This window comes from Cariama cristata, unplaced genomic scaffold (genome assembly GCF_000690535.1).
Source record: "Cariama cristata isolate BGI_N322 unplaced genomic scaffold, ASM69053v1 scaffold24734, whole genome shotgun sequence".
Lineage (NCBI taxonomy): Eukaryota > Metazoa > Chordata > Aves > Cariamiformes > Cariamidae > Cariama > Cariama cristata.
In genome coordinates, this window is record NW_009613834.1 from 1,469 (window position 1) to 22,878 (window position 21,410).

Below are 21,410 nucleotides of genomic sequence, written 5' to 3' on the forward strand. Positions count from 1 at the left end.
TAGAAAAATTCATTTTGTAAATACTGTAGTAATGGTGGATCAGGTTTTGAGAGAAGCAACAAAGACATATTACAAAGTGAAGTCTACTGTCCCACCTCCAGATCAAGATCTGCTGTATTTTCCTACACTCCCACATAGGAACAGTGACAGAATCAGAGCGATGGGAGCGTGTTTTCCGCTTGTCAGCAAAGGTAGGTCAGGCCTGCATGACCTCAGCTTGCAGGGTGATAGCTATGAGGGTTTGAATAGCCCCACAGAAAAGTCCAGCGTGACCCACTGCTGACACATGCAAATCTTTGGGCCTGAACACAGAAAGCATCCTGTTTCACTCTCCAGTGTAACCCTGAGCATGGTGGGCTCCTAGCATTAGCAAAGAAGATTAGACTTGCTCTTGAGGACAAGCTGAAGCTGTTTTCAGATGCAGTGTGGAGTACCATTTGATGATGAGCCAAGGTACTGTGGAATGTTATTTATCTCCTTCCTTCTCTGCCACCGGTTTGGAAATATCATGAATGAATACCCTAAAAGAGTTTGGTTTCAGCGCTTATATCAAGCTAATTATAACTCTGCTGGCATTTTGCAGTTGCTAATCCTAGCCAGAGTGTTCTCTGAGAAATAGTATTTGAGAGGGTTGCTTTATTTTGAGTCATTTTCCAAGCAGTCCATATAGCAATATATATACCTGTTAATTGCTCTTAGTACCTATGATAGATAAGAGAGGCTTCATCTTTTTTTTTCACATAATTGGCAGTTGCCTATGTACCTTATACTACCTAGGATATGGCCATGCAAGATTTCAATTTCCAGAACAACCATGGAAGGTATGTACATGGAGGTTTTCTAGAAATAAGCAGAAAATCTTTCAGCAAGCAATGTGCTTTATTTGTAAAATTTTACCTTTGGGATGTTATTTGAATATTATGTTGCATACAATATTGTGATGCCAGCACAGCAGATACCATGCAGCTAATTAGGAAGCTGAAGATGAATTAGAAATTGATGGTTGAGAGTTTAGAGCTTACTGTGTTTTGGTCCTTTCTGCTGCAGGCATTACACCACAAAATTGTCATGTAGGCTGTAAATGATACTTAATAAGTGCACAAAGACTAGGATACTGCTACCTGTTTCTTTTTTTTTTTCCTCTTGTCTTTTTTAACTCTTGTGAAATGTCAACAATATTAGACATAATGGTCTGTATTGAAACTTTTTTTACAAAGTGTAGCTGTCTTAGCTCCAGAGTGCTTCATCTGCTTCATTTGTATGTAATAAATAAAATTGCAGCCATGGTTTTGATTTGAATTATGTTAAGGCCATCACTAACACATAGTTAAAAGGAGAGGAAAACATATTTAGATGTAACTGTCAGAACTCCAAAGGTATATATAATACACAAAGTATGCCAGAAGTTGTAGTCTGAGGCTTGCTCTTTCAAACTCAACTCCTTTCATTACACAGTGAGTTTCCAGTTGTCCTGGACTGAGTTTCTCTGTTTTCCAAGTTCTTAAGAGAAGATTTTCCCTCCTAATTGGAGAAGGGTCTGAAACTAAAATGGGACAAAAAAGCTACAGGAGTAGCTCAGGGTGTGAAAAATGTCTCATAATGAGGGCTTTAAAACGTATTTAGTTTCTCTAACTGAAGTTGAAAGATAATTTGATTGTACTATGCAAATATATAGTGTACCGTGCAAATATATAGGTGATGGAAGATCAGAAGATAGGAGGCACTTTCTCTAAGCAAAGAATTCGTAAATGGATCCAATGGATCCATAAATGGATCTTTTAAAAAAAAGTTGGGTGTAAATCTAAAAGATGTTCTGCAGATTAGACAGAAGCTGCAGGTTTGTAGAAACTACTGAGTAAGGGTTTGTGGCTTGCTTTGCAAGAGATCGAATGGAAAGCGTGCTCACCCTCAGATGTGTCAGTTACTGCAGTTAGCATGTAGCAGCTCACTAGTTGATTTTGTTCATCTCTGAGACTGTTGCCGTTGTGAAGCTTTGTGGTAGGTGACGCCTTATTGTGATTCAGGCTAATACACTTTAAACTGTGGTTTCAAAGGAACTTTCAAATAGCCATTGCAGTAGCTCAGCTGAGTAGCTGCAATGTGATATGCTGTGATATCCTGACTGTTAAGCCAAGGTCCCAGAGGCCTTTGGGGCTGTAATATACTTTTGCAAAGTGTCGTATTCTGTGGGCTGCAACGCTGTCATTTTTGCAGTTGATGTTAAATAATTACGTTCAGGCACTAGTGGTTTTGTCTCTTCAGGGAAGCTAATGTGCAGTAACCAAAGGTAGAAATTTCTTTGTGGACTGAGATCCACTGTAAACCTCCATAGTGGACAGTAAGAATGCCTTTGTTTCAAGCATTTTTTTCCAGCAGGCATGTGGCAGCAAGCTACCTCACACGCTCTGGACGTAAACTTTGTACAGATGTACAAAATAGGGGATTTTAAATTCCTTCTCTAGTTGACTGTAGTCTAGTATCCCCCTGAAAAGAAGCCATGAAATCTACAACTGTTTTATGAAATAAGTTTGTGTAGGCTCCATTTTGTAATGGAAAAACTAAGACCAAGAGATACGCAGTTACTTTCCCAAAGTTACTCAATAGCAGAGGCAGGATTCACACTCAGTTCTCCCTCCAGAGCACAGCTAAGTGGTTCTTAGTGGATAACAGAACGTATCCCTCCAAATGAGCATTTTGGTTTGTTTAATACTTTTCATCAGGTTAACTGAGCAAAGTGTAGCTAGCATATAATCTTAATAAATTTTTTTATGGCTTGTGTTCTACTGTTGAAGGTGATATAGCATGCTACAGGAAACTTAGGGAAATACCGGGATTACTTTTAAAAAATTAAAGCATTTTATTTTGCGAATTTTATGCAAAATCTGTAACAGTACTGCTACATGGTTCATAGTAAGAACAAAAGTACGTTTTTAATATGATACTGTTTTATTGGATGAATGAACTCAGTCCTGCCTTGAGCAAAGAATTTGTTAATGATAGCTTAACATTTGTTAATGATAGCTTAGGTCCCTCCCAGCTCTATTATTATCTTTATAAGTTCAAGGAAATAGTCCCATTGTTTACCTAACTCCTTTCTTTCAAGACTGCTACAGCAATATTTTCCTTTCAAAATTAGTGTATTTACAGTTATGTGGAGGGCTTGGGACATGGGTCTCCAAAGAAACAAGAGGTACTGTCTCCATTAGCTTCATAGTTTCAGGTTCATTCAAGCAAAAGGCTTTGCCTCTGGTGACTTTTAAACTGGCTTTGTTAAGTCAGCTGACAATCTAATTCCAAAGATGTCCTTAAGAAGTCATGAACTAATTGACAGTTCAAAAAGAAACTGGACACTAAATAATTACTATGGACCTGATCTTGATAACAGTTACAAACAGGCATTATTTTACTGCCTGACTAGTCCTGTTGCTTTTAGTAGGCCTGCTCCCAGGAGGAAAGCAGGGTGCATTCACTGGGAGTGAGCACACTTGCCGTTTCCCTTTATTCCACCCCTTTCCAAAAATGGCTCTCAAGGTTTAGGCACTTCAGCAGAGTAGTATACGAAGATGCAAGGGTTGCACAGACTTCCTATGTCATTGATAAATACGAACTTTAGACTTCAGTGTTATCAGTTTGGCATGTTTCACCATAATTTAAAATTTCATTACGAGACAAATCAAGACCATTAGAGGGAACAGAAGTCTAGGACTATTTGACTGGGTTTTGTTCTGGGAGTTTTTTTGTATTGTGTTGTTTATGTTTGCTATTCTAAATTGCAGCTGTCAGTTTTCATGCCTTTTGTGTAAGATATCTCCTTGCCATAGTGAGCAATATAGGTGAAATAATGTTTAGATGCTTTTTGGAGAACTTTTATGTTCAGTTTTGTAGGACTACTTTTCTTCTGTCTCCTAAATGAGGACTTTCTATTATGTTGAAAAGATTCTGACTTTAATATTAGAAATTTTTTAAATATTCTTTTAACGTTTATCTGGAGCATATTTCAAAATAGCCTTCTGAAGCCTGGTTAGTTTGTTGATGCTAGTCTATCAGTCAGCAGTCATTTGGTAATAATTTTCAGTAGGGAAATTGAAAGTATGCAATATTTACTTGAACTTCATCCTATATCATTACTGTTGCCCCTTTTTCCTGAGGAGATTTTTGCTTCAACTATTAAGCTGTTTTTCAGTTTATCTACTGACAAATAATTTGGAAGCCTGAGTAACCTTTGTTTCAAAAAAAGATTGTGAGGGATACTATTTATTTTCTTTGTTTACAATTATATTTAACCTCTTTCAAAAGAGTCCTTGGTAAGGCGTTATCTGTCTGAAAAGAGAGAGATGGAAATTGCACCTGCCATTGGAGTATGTTCAGGAGAAAAGATTTGTGAGCCCACAACATGTGACATTCAGGTTGGAAACAGAACTGAGATCTCCCAAATGCCAATGTTTCCTGCAGTGGCTCCTGTTAGTATTTATTGTAGACTTCACTTAGTATTCTAGCATGCTGCCTTCTTGGCTGTGACCCAAGATCACACCATCAAATGCCATGTAATACAGTTTTAGTATTTGGTCTAACCCTTATAGTTAATGCTTAGTCCTTATCCTGTGTAATTTATGCTTTCTGATTTTTAACAGTAAAGGAATATTCATTTTTATAAAAGACAATTCAAATACTGACACATTCTTGTTGTCCAGAAATGTTGCTGCTCTGCCAACCTGATGCAATATTAATGGGAAAAGGCAACAGGATAATCTATTATTTGCATGCAGCTCTTAAATCTGTGTGACACTTTACCAAAACGGATCTGACAAAGAACAAAGAGTCTGCCTTAAAGAACTTAAGATCTAAAAAGCTTTAGTCAGGTTTAACAAGTGTCTTTTGCTTGTTATTGCCAATAGGTTTCAAGAGAAAAAAAATTCAAAGAGGGGAGAGTGCACAGTAATTAGAGGTGTACTAAATACAGTGAAATTAGACTGGATAAAAGTATTAAAGCTGGATAAAAGTATTAAAGCTGGCAGTTTGGACAGAAGGTTATGTAGGAGTAAGACATATTAATGCATGATCATCAGAAAGCATCAGACATATGAATAGACCGCTAATTATTGAGACTAAGGTAGAAACATAGAACAAAATATTGAACCTTGGTTTGTCTAATGTATTAATTCTGTTCCTTGTTCACTTCTTTTGGAAGAATAACTCTGTATTGGTCTCCAGCACACTCAGTTTTACTACATATAGCTTGGTGACTCTTTGTGAATTCAAACACAATCCTCTTTGCATTTTCATGGTTTCCTATCTATCCTTTAACTGCGTATTTAAAAAAAAATAAATCCAATCCAGGATTTTTACCCAGGAGAGCAAACATAGTGCTTGTGATGAGCAGTAGTCGCAAACATCATTTATACTGTGCATGCAATAATAGACAGAGTGGGGATTTTAGACAAAAAGAGCAGCATAGAGCCACACAAACTGCATAAAATTAAATCGGGACTATAGGCTACATAAGTTTCTTCAGAGGTCTTAAAAATAATGTGTTGTCCCATACACTTTCTTCACAGTATTGTAGCTCAATGGGGATTTTATTCAAATGAAGCCTTTAAAGATGTCCCCAAATGTAAAAGTCATGAGTGAAATATCTCAGTTGTTTGTAATAGGATAAAGAGCATTGCAGTTTTAAGATACCTTGCATCTCGCATCATTAAGTGTATGAAAGTTCTGGTGGATGCTGATGGATTACTTGAGAAGTTTTGTACTATGGACTTTGTCATTGTACCACTGCTGTAATCTTCTTGCCTGGTCTTGGCAGAAAGGCTGACAATGTGACAGAAACTAGAATAAAAGTACTTTCCAATGCCAAAAGGCATGGGGACTCCAGAAGGGATCCGGAGGTGATGTGTTTTGTAAAGGTAGCATATTTTATAAGGCAAATTTTCCTTTTAACATAAACCTGTTACCAGTCATTAAAAAATTATATATGATTGCACATTGTATTAAAGAAGCATGCCAGAGTAAAAACTATCACAATGTTCTGTGATATTCCTTGTCAAGTAAAGCCCAAATTTACTGAACCTCATAGAGCAAGAGTAAGACAGAGTTTTCTTCTTTTGTGTGTGTGTACTTCAAACAGAAATAAATGTAATCAGTTTAGCCTTTTCCACCCACCTCTGAATGTCAACTTCCTTAAATTTAATAGTATCATAATTGTAGAATTTTTTTATCTGCTTACATTTTTCAGTACAGCAACAAAAGTCCCTAACTTTCCTGGGAGAGAAAGGGACTATAGCCATTTTCAAAGCTCAGATATCTCTCTGTAATATCATTTTTAGAGTTCATTTTGATTAACACATTAATCTCCTCTCAGAAAAGCAGACAAAAAGGAAAAAACCAAACAGGAAACTGCTCCCATCCTGTCGCTGGGAAGTGATGATTGTGAAATTTGTCTTTATTCATCTTATCTCCTGCCCATATGGCTATTTAAGTAACTGTTCTTTTCCAGGGAGAGACGTTTCTTCTGTGTGCTAAGTGTCACATTGCTTTTAAGGCCAAGCAGCTCATGTTTTCAGAAGAGCTCTGTTGTCTGTCGGTTACTATCATCCTCTTTTTAATCATTGTTAATGTTGAGGTTTGGTAAATGGATTGGTGTAACAGTTTCTACCCTAGAGATTGCACTTTCTTCTTAATGTTTCCCTTTCATCCACTCTTCTCATGAGAACTGTCTCTGCATTATGCTGGTACTGTTCCAAGGGGAGTCCATATAGTTACAGCAGACCAGCTTGCTTAGAGCAGAAGGTTTTTTTACAGTCACTGACCTTTACACCTTGCACAAAGGTAGGCAACACCAGACTACACAGCTGACATTAATTATGTAATGTGATGGAAAGTGAAGACCTTCGCCATGGAAATATATCACACTACACTTCAAGTTAAGCAGCCGGTTCTCACTGAAACACTTGTTACTCTGGAGGGCTGGCAGACCTGAGTGCAAGAGCTTGGCTGTAGCAGGTGGGAGAGATGATGAGAGACTGCAACACTCAAAGAAGCCATTCTCCTGCATGTGGATTCTTAGTATGTTGGTATGTCATACTAATATACGGTAGCAAAGAAAGTGCAGGAAAATGCCAGTAGAAAGGAAGCCAAAGGAGCGGAAATCTCAGCTGCTAAAAGACACTGCTTTCAGTAAAATTGTTATTGAAAATAATCTTTAGGTATAGTTAAATGATAGCAGTGATACTTTTATCCTTAAATCTTGATATCATAGAGTCATAGAATCATAGAATCATTATGGTTGGAAGAGACCTCAAAGATCATCAAGTCCAACCGTATACCCGATGCCACCATGCCCACTAAACCCACTAAACCATGTCTTGAAGTGCCACATCTAAACATTTTTTGAACACCTCCAGGAATGGTGAGTCCACCACCTCCCTGGGGAGCCTGTTCCAATGCCTAACGACTCTTACAGTGAAGAAGTTCTTCCTAATATCCAGCCTGAACCTCCCCTGGCACAACTTGAGACCGTTTCCTCTTGTCCTGTCCATACATACTGAAATGGTAATTTACCCAAAGTGTAACAGAAAAGGAAGTTTGTTGTGATAAGTAGTCCTTTAGACAATCAAGTTCGCTATTGGTGCAAGTGAAGTATCTGCATTGACTTTGACAGAATTTTAGCCACTCATGGTGATAAGAAATTCGGCCTTTACTATTTAAAAGTTCAATAACAAAATTATAAATGTCATGGGTAACTTTAGTTTTATATTTGAAAAGTGAGAAGTTGATAATAGTGATTTTCCCAGGGTTGACACCAAATTGGTCTAGACTTGATACAACTACATTCCCAGACATACCATTGTCAAGCCTAAGGCCTGGATTTAGAGACAGAGTAAGGGTGAAAATGGGCAGGCTATATGAGGGTGCCAGAGTGGAGTTTCAGTTTTGCTGAACTCTTGACTGAAAGGAGAGAACAGGAAATATGTGAGACCACTGATAGGAAGACTACTTCTGTCTAAGGGAAAGATCAGTGACCACTAGCGGAGTGAGGAGTTGTGGCGCAGTTATAACTAAAAGCTAAAGAAAGAGTAAACAGTCATAAAATTCAAGTTTCTATTTAGTCTGGTCAGATTTGAATCCCAAAAGAGGGAAATTAAAGACTCTGGATGTCAGAGAAACAGTATAAGATAAAACTGAGGGCAAGTAGTTTAAAGCATTTTATAACAGCACATAACTAACCCATGGAAACCCTTTCGGAAAATACGGTGATTAGAAAGCTTAGTAAGAATAACAGCAGTAAATGTTCATATTAACATGTGTCCAGTTCAAAGCTTAGAAAATAAAAATTTAGCTGGAAAGCTTTAGGCTTTCACTTATAAGCCAGCCTATCACTGACAGGGCATTTCCCTTAAGGACTGTTTATTACATATTTATTACTTTATTAGTCATTATTACAAGGTATGATTTAGCTTGTTGAAACTGAAGAGTTGGACCTTATACTGTCAGTTTAGTCCAGTCAGGCAATTCCCATATTGCACTGTGTTGACACAGAAAACAGAATCTTCAAAAAACAATTCCTGTCTGGACTGCAGGCCCAGGATATGTATACTCCACAACCTTTGTTTCCTCATTCATTCAGTTTGGACAGATACCAAAAGATTTCTGGAACTTTTTGTTGTCTGCCAGTAAAGAAATGATAGGCGTAACCCTACAAAGCATGCTGTGGTTGCTTAGTATCTTGTTAGTCTGTTCAGCTTGGAAGGAATCATTAGAACAAAACCATACTATCTTCTATAAAGGAATGGGGAAACGATAGAGTTATGTGTGCTACTGTGCTGATGAGGCTTGTCTGGGACATTTGACATCGACTGGCATAGAGCCTCTGGTGTACTTTTGGTAATACCAGCAGTAGTAGCTACATCCCTTAAACTCCCAAGCGTTTCTGCATGAATGAGTGCAAACTATTGAACTCGGAAGTGAAGTGGTTCCAGAGAAGTTGTGTGGTTAAGTTATTATGCCACTTAACCCCAACAGCTATTTTCAGCAAGGCTTTTTGTGGGGTAATGTGGCTGCATGACTCCTGGACTAGAGTTTGCTCTCCTAGAATGCTGGAAGTGATCTGACAGTGCAAACGTGATACCATACTGCTCATGTGGATCTGTTCTGAGTGTTCACCACTGTTCATGGGTTAGACATAAATGAAATTTGTGTACAATACCCTTGAAAATATCCTATTGCATGTAACTGCTGCTGTTAGTTGTACAGCTCTTTCAGGAAGTCAGTGAAGCCAGATAAATCTGTAGAAACTTCAATCCAGTGTGGACTGAGGAAATTAGCCTCTTCATCAGCCTGAGTGGTTATTTGTTGTTCTGAAATTTCTTTTTCTGTCTTTGCTGGAGAGCTGTCTAGTGATGTAGGACCAGGGGGAATTTTAGGCTAAAATAAGAATCGAAGATCTCTTTGAAAGTCAAATGTAGTATTAACATCATACAGCTGTGGTTAATTCCTTAAAGTGGTTAAAATCTTTTCTTGAGGCAAAGCATATTTAATTATTGCTTCCAGACCCCTCAAGAAGCAGTATGCAGGGAGAACACCAATATTTGTGATTTGTCAGAAAAAAATGTACTTCCAGAGTATCAGACAAAATCCTCAATTAGGTATGATTCAGTATCTTGTTTTGTAGTCTGTAAGAGAAGTCTAAGAGAGGAAATTATTTAGGATGGTTACATGTAAAAAGAGTACAGAGAAAGCCTGCCAGGTGCAGCTATTTAATTTGGCCCTTTGTAACAGAAGATGAGGACACTCAGAGATAAGCAGCTGTTTTAAAACTGAATTGCAGTAGCATTTAAACACAATGAATCAGCTAGAGAAGGTTTGTTATAGTTTCCAATTAGTCTTGTCCTTTAGTAATAAAGAAGAGAACACTTAAAGCTAAAAGATAACAATTGTTAAATCAGGAAGGTAAGAAAGTAGATTACCTAAACAACATTTAATCAATTCGTAGCGATCTCATGTCTACAGGCTATTATTGAAGTAATTCTTTAGAAAGATGTCAGAGTGAGAATAGTGAAAGTACTTAAATTAATTGAGATTATGGGAAAAATCTAATTTTGTTAAAAATAAACTGTATTATACAGCTATTTGTGCTGCAAAAGTAGGTTATGTTTCCTCTCAGACATCAGCAATAAATACTATTGGAACCAGAATGCTGGACCAAATAAGAGACGTGCTGATAACTTCTGCCTTTCCTGAGCATTGTCTCTAACTGGGCTTGCTCCAAAGCTTGTTTATAGTTCTGAGGTTGAATCAGACCTTTGATAGGCTCTCACTGGCTTCAGTTCTGCTTGAGAAGATCTTACCAACATCTGAAGCCACTTGCTTGGACCAAAAATTCTACCTCTGAAAGCAAGTACTGCTGCGTTCCCTATGGTTATACTTCAGATGTGCATGCTAGCTGTAATTGATTTGTTCTTAATACTTCATTTAGAATAAATTAGTGAGTAATGTCTGTGCTATCCCTTTGCATCTTTTTCTGATCCAATCTAAGACTCCTGCACATAGCGGAAAGGTCAGTACATAGTCATATTAACAGAGAACATTTATATCTCGTTTTGATTTGTTTTGGTTGTTTGAAGTGAGGTTCAGGTATTGATGATTACACTAAAATGTGCTTAGTTTTTTGCATAGGTTCAGACTGCTGTTTTGCAGACCAAATTAACACATGACCTGTTCACATCTATAACCTTTATCAGTAGAAAATACCTACTGCTTGGACTTAATCTTCAGAGAATTTGAGGATGATGATGATTCAATAAAAAATCCTATCATGCCATTGGGTAAACTGCCTATCTTCTTGTGCTTGGAATAGTTATTAAGGGAGATCTGTATGTCCTTCCATGAATTATTTATAGTAAGAGTAAAATAAGTCTAGAACCATAGTTTGCAAAAGGTTACTGCCAGCCTGACTTCATGTTAAGGCCATTTGTTTTATCTGTGGGTCAGGATCTGTGTATACTACTGTTGGCTGCTATTCATTCTAGAGTCATTTTACCATCATCAGAATCCAACTGCATACAATAATCACTTCATGGAAATCACGAGATCTTGATGCCTCGATCTGAAATATGAAGGAAGAAAACAAACATTAGAGAAGAAAAAACATTGGGTAGGGCTGCCCGAATTGTTTGAATTAAGATAAATAGGCACAATGCATGTGACTGGCCACTAACAATAATTTCATCTGGTTCACCTAGAAAAAAGAAAAATGGAGAAGAAGAACAGCCAAAGTCCTCTCTCAGTAATCAGTACCGAATTGTTACACCCACATTCCAGTATAATATGGACTACAAGAAAGTTGGCAAATGTATTATTATAAACAACAAAAATTTTGAAGACAAAACAGGTAATGTTCTTCCTTTGATGATACTCATTAGAGACTTTACAATTTTTATACTTTCATTAATCAATAAACATTTCATTTTTAGGACATAGAATTTTAATGACTATATTTACCTTTTTTGAGAAATAGCTGTTCCTACAATTTATTCCTGTTCTTTAGCACTTACATTAGAGCGGCTCTTTGCAGTTTCTTTGCAGTGTATCTTTCAAAGAGCATGTCACCTTGCTCTGCCAACTTCAAACTAAATCTTTGTCCCAGAGTTTAAAGCTGTGTTGTTAAAATTAGAACTTTGGCATCTGCAGCCCATGTTATAACTTCTCTGTCCCTGAGCTGCAGCTATGAGCCACAAAAGCTAATAGATGTAGCTGTGCTCTGTTCACACTCCTGCATTTAATTTTTCAGACCATGTACGGTTTCAAAGCAGACAGATACTTGTGTTATAGTCAACTTTATAGGTCTTTTCCTATACACCTGGCAGACACACTAAATGAAGTGTTTACTCCAAAGAATTTACATCAGTTTCTTTTATGTGGGTATCACAGGGACTCTTTTCAACAGTTTTTCCTTGGGGTGCTTTATGCATATGTTGCACTGTGTAACCAAAAGGAGATAGAATCATCCATAGAGGTCCTATGTTGCAAGGTGCCAGAGGCATGCCAACTTTTTTCAGGATAAGATGCGTGTTAATATTATTATTAACCTGGCATTATTTCGTATTAAAATAAATCTCACAATTTGTTCTCAACGCTGAGAATGCTATTAGGGGATTGTTTTAAAATCATGTGACCATGACATTGTTTATGTTTATTAATTATAAACCTAAAAATTTACCTTTGAACGCGTGAATTATTTTGAATTGTGTAATGTGCGATCAACCATATTCTTTGTTTTCTGACAGGAATGGGTACACGCAACGGCACTGATAAAGATGCTGGAGATCTAGCTAAGAGTTTTAGAAACTTAGGGTTTGAGGTTTACACATACAATGACCGAAGCCGTGATGATATGGAAAAATTACTGAAGCAAGGTAAAAATCATAAAATAATTTAGAGTGGAAAAGACCTGTGAAAGTCACCGGATCTACCCCCAGCTCAAAGCAGTTCAAATTAGAACAGATTGCTTAGGCCCAACTACATGCAATTTTCTATATAGAAGGATTCAGTTTCTTAATGGATTAGGCTTAATTCCCCACCTCTTCCTCCAACATCCATTCAGAAATACACAGTTTTCTTGTCATATTGGGCAAAGCGCCTGTCCAATGTATTAGGTGAAGAGCCTTGTCATGTTAAGATAAAGAGTCCACCCTGTGGACTCTGGTGATTCATTCTTGTATTCAAGGTACTTATTGCATTACTAAAAAGTGGGTTTTATTATCTTTATCCACTCCTTCTTATGCCTTCCAGCAGAGACCCAATGTATATTTAGTCTCAGAAAAATGTGTTTGCTAAATTTCATTTAAAATATTGCTTCCTTTTATTTGATTTGTAGCTGCTGAGGAGAATCACAGTGATGCCGCTTGTTTTGCCTGTATCCTTCTAAGCCATGGGGAAGAAGGCCTCATCTATGGCACTGATGGACCCATGGCCATCAAGAGTCTGACTGCGCTATTCAGAGGAGACAAGTGTAAAAGCCTTGTAGGCAAACCCAAATTATTTTTCATTCAGGTAATAGCCCTAAGGTAAATATAGTATCCTACTGCTGCAGTGGAGAAAACATGGTGTGTTGGTTGTCTGCTCTAGAAGAGCCCTGTAGGTTAACTTACTGAATTTTGCTGGAGGTTTTGTGAAAAAATATGTTGAGAGAAGTTGACTATGAGTGGCTTGGTTTTTAAAAGATAATTTATATACAAGGTTCACAGATGTAAAGAACATACTGTCATTGTAATTTTGTACATGGTTTCTCTTTGTGCTTGGTAATATATGAACTTCCAAGCAGAAAGATAAACTCCCCCTTGTGCAGACAAAGCTGAGGGCAGTACATGATTATCAATAGAAATAATAGTGTCTAGGTCACTTTGAATAAAGGCTGTGTCTACAAATTACTGCATTCTGCTAAAAGAAATATTTTTTCTCTCCCTCACTAGCCTAAAAAATTATATTGCATTATCACTTTAGCATATAATTAATTGTATATTACTTAAGCTTTTAAAGACAGCTGTTTCAAACAGTATTAACTGACATACCATGGGTCTGAATTATCTTTTTTATCATAGTATTGTGTACATATGGGAGTTGCAGCAGATGTGGTTTTCCCTAGGCTGTTCCACCAATTAATCCTCAACGTCAAAGTGAAAACTCTGTCTGTTTTAGACTCTTCATACTACTGAAGTGATGTTTCTTAATTATAAGTTTGGAATGGGTATTTTGTTGCCTTTAAAATTATCTTAATAAAGGCAACCAACTCATGTTATATAAGCCCATCAGACTGCCTTTTTTTTTTTTTGCAAGAGCTGTCAGTCAAAGCTGCTCATCAAGAGCTGAAGCCTACAAACCTGAACTGTGGTCCCAGTGTGCCCTTTAGCAAAACCACATGATTAAGAGGAAATTAAGAATAAAAGAGAGAAATGAAAAAATGGTAAAAATGCAATATACTTGAAATGGGTGGTCAAACACTGGAACACGTTGCCCAGATTGTAGAGTCTCCCTCTGTGGAGACATTCCAAACCCAACTGGACACGGTCCTGAATGTCTGCTGTAGCTGTCCCTGCTTGAGAAGGGGAATTGGACTAGATGATCTCGGGATGTGATTTTGTTGTTCTGTGAAATGTAATGCTGCAGCTGTGCATGTCAGGAACCAAAGACAATGTGTAGTCCACTGAAAAGAAAATGTCTAGAAGTCATGCTGCACAAGACGTGGTGTAATCATTGAGTGCTGAGGATGACTCTAGATTACTAAAATAAATAACGGGTAAAGCTAATGCTGACTTGGCGCTTTGACAATCCACTGAGATCCACAGCCTGCAACACAATTACCTCCCTTCACTGTACAGGCTGTATATTTTAAAATGGGTAAACTAGTAACTTTACCACTGACCAATTAGCTGTCCCCCAGAATTGCATTTCTGCTTCTAATACATGCAAAGTACTGCTTAAAACTCTATCCATTAAAAAATGTTAATGAATACTTATTTTTATAACACCTTATTTCTCCTTATTGGACAAGTTCTTTGTCTTCATGACTTTCAGGCATGCAGAGGCTCTGAATTCGATGAAGGTATACAAACTGACTCTGGACCTGCAAATGACACTCTGGAAACAGATGCCAATCCGAGATACAAAATCCCAGTAGAAGCAGATTTTCTGTTTGCATATTCCACAGTGCCAGGTAAAGAAAATGGGATCAGGGAAAGGATAGAAGCCTAAAACCTTATCACCTATATTGACTTGGTTGTAGACTGACCCTTATTGGTGATGCATTATACATTGATGGACAAAACACTAAGGCCCAGCGTATGTTGGGCCAGTGTGTTGTATCCACCTCTTTTACACTAGCTGTAGCGGGAACAGGAGAGAGCCCAGATTTGGCAGATGAGAAGACACAGACATTGCAGTTGGTGAAGGCAGTACTATTTTCTGGGAATCCTGCCCTTCCATGTCCCAGTTTAGTGAGTAGGCTGAATATGTGATGAAGGCAGGAGGAGGAACAGTTACAGCACGTAACTTATTCTTCGAGAGGAAAAACATGAAATCTTACTTCTTGCAGTTTCCCAAATGCAAAAATATAGAATGCTACTTTAGTAGTATGAAGTTTGGAGAGTTAATACACATTATTCTCCACTTTAATGAAGAAGGACCTGTGACACACACTATAAGAATTAAACTTTCTGTGTGTGTGTTGTTACTCTTTGACCAGAATCTTCCACAAATCTCTCTCTGCCATTCCATTCTTCACCACAAGATAATAAGAAAAAAGAGGAAAAATAACCCCATGTACTTTCCTATCCGTCTTTCCTGTAAGGTTATTACTCCTGGAGGAATCCTGGAAGAGGCTCCTGGTTTGTGCAGTCTCTGTGCTCTGTGCTAAATGAGCATGGAAAACAACTTGAGATCATGCAGATCCTCACACGGGTCAACTATGTGGTTGCCACAAATTTTGAATCACAGTCTGATGATCCACGCTTCAGTGAGAAGAAGCAGATTCCCTGCGTGGTCTCTATGCTCACTAAGGAACTTTACTTCTGAAAGTGTATTTTAATGCAGCCAGTGATGAAAGATCAGGATATGGTTTTGGATGAAGATTTGATTATAAACTGGAGTAACACATTTTTAATAACAGGAATGTAATTACACTAGATTTTTATATTGTATAAGCTGGGGTATCTGATGGATGGACAATATGCAATATTTTAAAGAAGAAATAAATGCTGTGGGCCAACCTGACAGCTAATACTAATTACTGTATCTTGGTTTCCCTTAGTCTGGCTGTCATCATTTATGGCTACTGAAGATGTTCTGAGAGTCAGCTACCTAACCCATAAAGGTTTATTCCGGAAAACAGATTGTAAATTAAGAACAAAAAAAATTAAATTGTGAGACTCCATCTTTTCTTTCACTGCTAGCTCATGGAACCATAACTTCCTCAGAAATTTCCAGACCATCATATTATGGGTATGTCCACTGATGAAACAGTCTGTAGCTAGTTAAAAAGGTGTTTCTTAGTCCAATATATTCATTTCCTTTTATGAACATTATTAATGAAGACTAATGGTTGTTCTATGCTTAATCTGGAAGTCAGTTTACTTAGTTATCACTCTAGCATAAGATGGATAAATAAAAAAATCAATATTTGCAGATGATTTACCTGAGTAGTATGGAAATGTAACAAATAGAAAAATCAAAATCTTTGTAAAAGATTAGCAAACTGATTGGATGATGCCTTATTAAAGCGCCATTGTAAAGATTTTTGCCTTGCAAATGACAATTAATAGAACAGCCTGAAACAGTAGTATTGCAGTTTTTCTGCTTGCAGAAATAAAAATGTCTGCTTGTTGATAGAAGTTTTGACCCAACGGAAATTTAATGCCAAGGCTTTGTTATAAAACATTAAAATTTCATGTTGAAATTATAGAATTATGTGTTCCAGTAACAAATGTATGTTTAGATACAGCTTCTGATTGTGAGGAATTTTGCCAAGACTGGAAATGCTTACTAGAATCAGAAACCAGAAGTGCCTTTTTAGTTACTGTACGGTCTTGATTTTGTATTTTGGAATTACGTTGGTGATGTGTATATTCCTACTTTTTATATTCTCTTTAAAGTTGGTAGCTAGCTCAAGAAAGTAATTTTAATGATTTGGTTAAACTGATAAATGATTAGTTATTCACCCTTTTCCCAGTTAATGTACTCTACTGTTCTGAAATCTAAGAAAGTAAGTGCATAGTATTAAAGCCAAGTTACCAAATTATTAAGTTTATTTTCTTACAAATACTGTGACATAGTGAGGCATATATTTTTTTTCATAAGTCAAATTTACAGTTATTTTAATTAAATAAATGATTGTTTTATGGATGTCTTAAGCATAAGATCAATAAAGACCTTTTTAAAAAATGTCCTATGAATATCTGTATGTTTGTCAGTCAATCTGGTATAGTGAAAACTAACCAAAATACATCCCCAAGAATGCAGTTGGTCTTCGGCATCTTTTCAAGATGACGTTTACAGTGTTGGTTGAAAAGTAGTTTAGAAAAGTAAGCTAGCATTGGGTGACTTGGGTTAGGTAGGCCACATCCTCTCTTAGAGTAAACCAAAATTATTGAATATATTTTAATGGAAATATCCTGATCTACCAGCGCTTAATCTTGCCCTGTGTATAAAATGTCTTTATACAGTAAACAGTACAGTGGCCTAGCAGTTCATATAAATATGTTCTTCCTATTACTTCTGGCAAATAGCTCCCTTTTAAACTATTTTCTGGCATAGAGATATTCCTGGTTTACTATGAGAAATGTCTCCAGTCAACATTTCAGTGTTTGTTTCTTGTCTGGAAGCTCTTTCATGTCTTTATAGTTCATTAGTGTGTATTTGCTTAAGGTTTAGCTTATTTTTAAATTTCTGTTAATAATATTCCCCTGTCTCCAAAACTATCCTTTTGTTCAGATATATTGTAACTCTGAAGCCAGAGAACCGTGGGAACCATAAAGGAACAAGTAGGGGCTCTGAAACAGGTCATTTAAGTTTTTAAAATAATGCCAAGGTATGTAACAGCCTAACAGGTAAGGAGCACGTTTCCTCTTGTGTAGTGCTTTTTTCTTAAAGCACATTGTTCTTTGACAATGATATTTTATTTTTAAAAAATCTATAGCAAATTTATCTTAGCTTAGAAGCAGTAGGAAAATATAAAAATTACTAGAAATAGTCCCTGGTCCAGCCTACAAGGAACTGCTGAGAAAGAATCAGAGGAGTTAATAGTAGTGAATTTCCTCTATGAATAGGAAAAGCTATTTGACCTATTGGACATCATGTCTAAAATAATAAAAAAAAGTGGACAGAGCAGGTCTTAGATTTTGTTGTACATTTACCATGACAGACACTAAATAAGGACAGCTTGGGAATTTCCAACTAATAGGTGAAATCATAGCTGTCTGTCTAGGGAAAAAGGCAAGGTAGTAATGTTATTTGAAGCTCTTCAGTGCTCTAATGTGGCAAGCCACCAAGAGGTCTCCTGGTAGACCAAAGGTTTCCTGGAAAAAGATGATAGATAGTGTGGCACAAAGGAGCACAGCAATTCTACCTGCTGACTGACAATGGAAGGAAGAAGTTGAAGCTGAATCTTAAACAACCTTTGGGCTAGTTCTGGTATATGAAATATAAAAAGATCAGGATAAAATAGCTGAGGACACTGCTGGAGAGGAAAGCAACTTGGAAAGATAACTTAGAGTAGTAGTGAGAGAAAAACATTCCCTTACATTGGGACCAGTGCCTCTGCTAGATGGAGCATTACTTCAGATCATGTCCAAAAACCATTAAATAATACTTAAGAAGAAAATATCCCACTGACAGACATCACATCTGACTGGTGATGTTTACATGCTTCAGCCCAAGAGCCTGAAGGAACCCATTCAGAATAAGGAAGCCTAACCCTTTCACTTGAGCAAGGCCAGGTAGCTGAATAGTGACTTATAAGCTGTAGGGCATTTTAGCTTATTTGCTGATCAAATTTATAACTATTTTCTCTCTAAAAGCAGTTCCCTTGCCATCTGCAGGATTAGCTGAATGGTTTAGTATGTAAAATTCATGATATGCTGGATGTTTCCGGAGAGAATCAAAAAAATTCATGTATAACCAAGACAGACATGGACCATACAATGAAAGTACATTGTTATTGCATAGGTAGTGTAAGAAATCCCGCTTCACCATTGTGTGCTTTAGTAAATGCTGTTATATTTTAGATACAGCTCAGGGGAAATGAAAGGACTGTTTAGAAAGCTGAACCAACAAAAACAAGCTGTCTCCAAGCTTTTTTCTGCATGGGAGACATTTATGGCTCGCTCAAATGTGCATTTTTTTTCATTGCTTGTACGTGAATATTAATCTTCTGGATTTCCCCTTTCAGAACAGTCTTTAATTTTCTTCCCATGGCAGAAACAGGAATTTCCTTGTGGGTCATATTTCAGAGTGTTTGTATTTATACACGGACTGTAAGAAGGCACTCACAATGCAGGGCAAGGACACAGCGTGTTTCACTGCAGGAGGCAATACAGGGACTCTGGAAATACTTAAAGGCGTATTTCTCTAAAACCTCCTACACCATAAAGACATTTTGCCTGTAAGTATTAACACAGTTTGTTTTCCTTGTCTTGATACTATATTTTTTAAGCTTTATAATAGCCTACATCGTAATAATTTGAAGCATTTTATTTGCATTTTGACTGAAGTACCTCATTGCATTTCAAAAGTTTGAAAGCAATCAAATCTCTTAATGCCGTACAAATACAAAAATCTGAGCTGGTATAATCATGGAATTGGCATTTTCTATTCTGAATTAGACATAACCTGTTTAAAATGTTGCTTTCCATTGAAGAGAAAAGATAATGAAAGGCAACAATTAAAAACTTTTTCTGAAAATGCAGAGTGAGATAGCACAACTGTAATCTCATGGGTTTTTGTCTACCCACCTGCAAACCTTGACTTTTAGTGAAACCTAGAAGAGACTTTTATCCTGTCATAGGCTCTTGGAACATTGTTTTGCAAGAAGTGCATCGTTTGCCAGTCGCGGTGACTCTGTCAGTCTCATTGAAAAGAATATTACATTGCCTTTCATTGCAACCCGAGGCGTGTGCCCCTACTATTGACACTAACAATTTGACTTTGTGTGCAGTTATTTTTAGTTTTGGAAATTGCTTTTTTGTCCTTTTTTTTTGGTAAGCAATAGATGAAAACCCTAGCAGTAAATTTTATAACAATCTGTCATAGCATTTATACAACAAATCTTTCTTCCAAAAAGACAAAATCGCAAAGGTTTCCCTGAAAAAAAAACCCAAAACAACCAAAAATACAGGCAGAAATGCTCTGCAGAGATCTCCAGTGGACCTAAGTTTGCAGTGGGTCATTCTAATTTACAGCATGGTATTGCCTGAAACGGGAAGTGTGGAAGTCTATAGCTTTAGTTGTGTGTCAGAGGTAAAATTTTGTGTGTAACCCACTCCATGTAAGGTGAGTGAAGCCAGAAAATAACCAGCCATTTCTGACCACCCCTCCTGACTGTACCATGTTTACTTCTGGCACCATGGAATAAATCACTGAAGAAACAGAAGCAAAGAAACCCTTTAAATCTCTCAGTCTAGCCAGGGAGCTCCGCAAAGAACTAGAGAAGAGCACTTGCAATCCTTTAAATTTTCCCAGAAGAGGCTCTGCAGCCTCAGGTGGCACACATGTTGAACACTGTGTAACCTCGTTGTAGCTAACAGAAACTTCAAGCCAAGTTACTAAAAGGAAAGGATTTTATTTTGCAAGGAATGAGAGCTTTGGGGTAAGACAAAGGGAAGCATTTGAAAGTTTCCTAAATGATGTTACAAACAGACATGGTATTAAAAATTGGAAATGTAAGTATATGAGAGAAACTAGATCTGATTTTAAATAAACAAGAAAGCAATTGTAAGATGATAAGAAACTGTACAGTGTGCAAATTGTACTGCCATGCATGCAATCGACTGGGAGGAATGCAGACCTCACATAGGAATTGCAAGTAAATCGCAGTGCTTTGGAGGTCTGCCTTTGCTGTCGTGACACCCAAATGGTGGTGGTCTTGAAGGAAAGCACTGAAAGGCAAACTAGTTCAAACAAACCCCAGTGGAAGCCCATTAAACAAGCCCACCTCTTACTTTCTAAATGCTCCATCTCTGTGTTCCTGCACTTATCAAATCCTACAGATCGCTGCCTGCATGTTTTGTTAAAGGGTTATTTAACAAAACTTTGGAGAAGTCAATGGAGATGCATCACTGCATTCTGCCTCCCTGCCAGCCTCTGTTCCCATCTCTGCCACAGCCTGGCTATGCCAATGAGCAGGTTATTTAACTTCTCAGGTTTACAGTGAGATTCCCTGGTAATATTGGAAGAGACATTGCAAAAATAAGTTGACATAAATAAAAAGAGATACTCTCTGTTTATTCCTCTGAAAAATCATTATACTAATCCACCTCTTATAAAGCTGTGAAGCTTATTTCATCACCGTTTATAAATTCTCTGAGGGCGTTGTATTAAGAATGCTACTGACTTGTGAATTATTTTAAGTATCATAGTATTATGACTAGATTTTCAAAATAGATTTTAAACTCTTTATGCCAAGCTATGCCTATTTTATACCAAGCTGATCACACTCCTAAGGCAGTGTCAGAAAAATATGGGATGTAGTATTCCTAGGTTATAGGTGGTGTGTCTAGTGGAAAGGAAGGGGCAAAATTAAGTTCTGTTGGCAGGTCTCACCACTTCCCTCACCTCTTCGGCCTATATAAATTTATAATGTTTATTATTCATAATTTTATAATTCAATTACAATAAAAATATTACAACATTATAGCATAAGATGTATA

The 21,410-nt window shown here is 37.1% G+C and overlaps 1 protein-coding gene across 1 annotated transcript; it reads left to right on the forward strand.

Moving 5' to 3' along the window:
- The first annotated feature begins 780 nt into the window (after nucleotides 1-780).
- CASP7 (caspase 7, apoptosis-related cysteine peptidase) lies at nucleotides 781-15,685 on the forward strand. The gene is made up of 6 exons (XM_009699185.1): nucleotides 781-821; nucleotides 11,238-11,386; nucleotides 12,282-12,410; nucleotides 12,872-13,047; nucleotides 14,569-14,707; nucleotides 15,341-15,685. Exons 1-6 carry the CDS (start codon nucleotides 781-783, stop codon nucleotides 15,562-15,564), a joined length of 858 nt encoding a protein of 285 aa, XP_009697487.1. The 3' UTR covers nucleotides 15,565-15,685.
- Nucleotides 15,686-21,410: the final 5,725 nt, after the last annotated feature.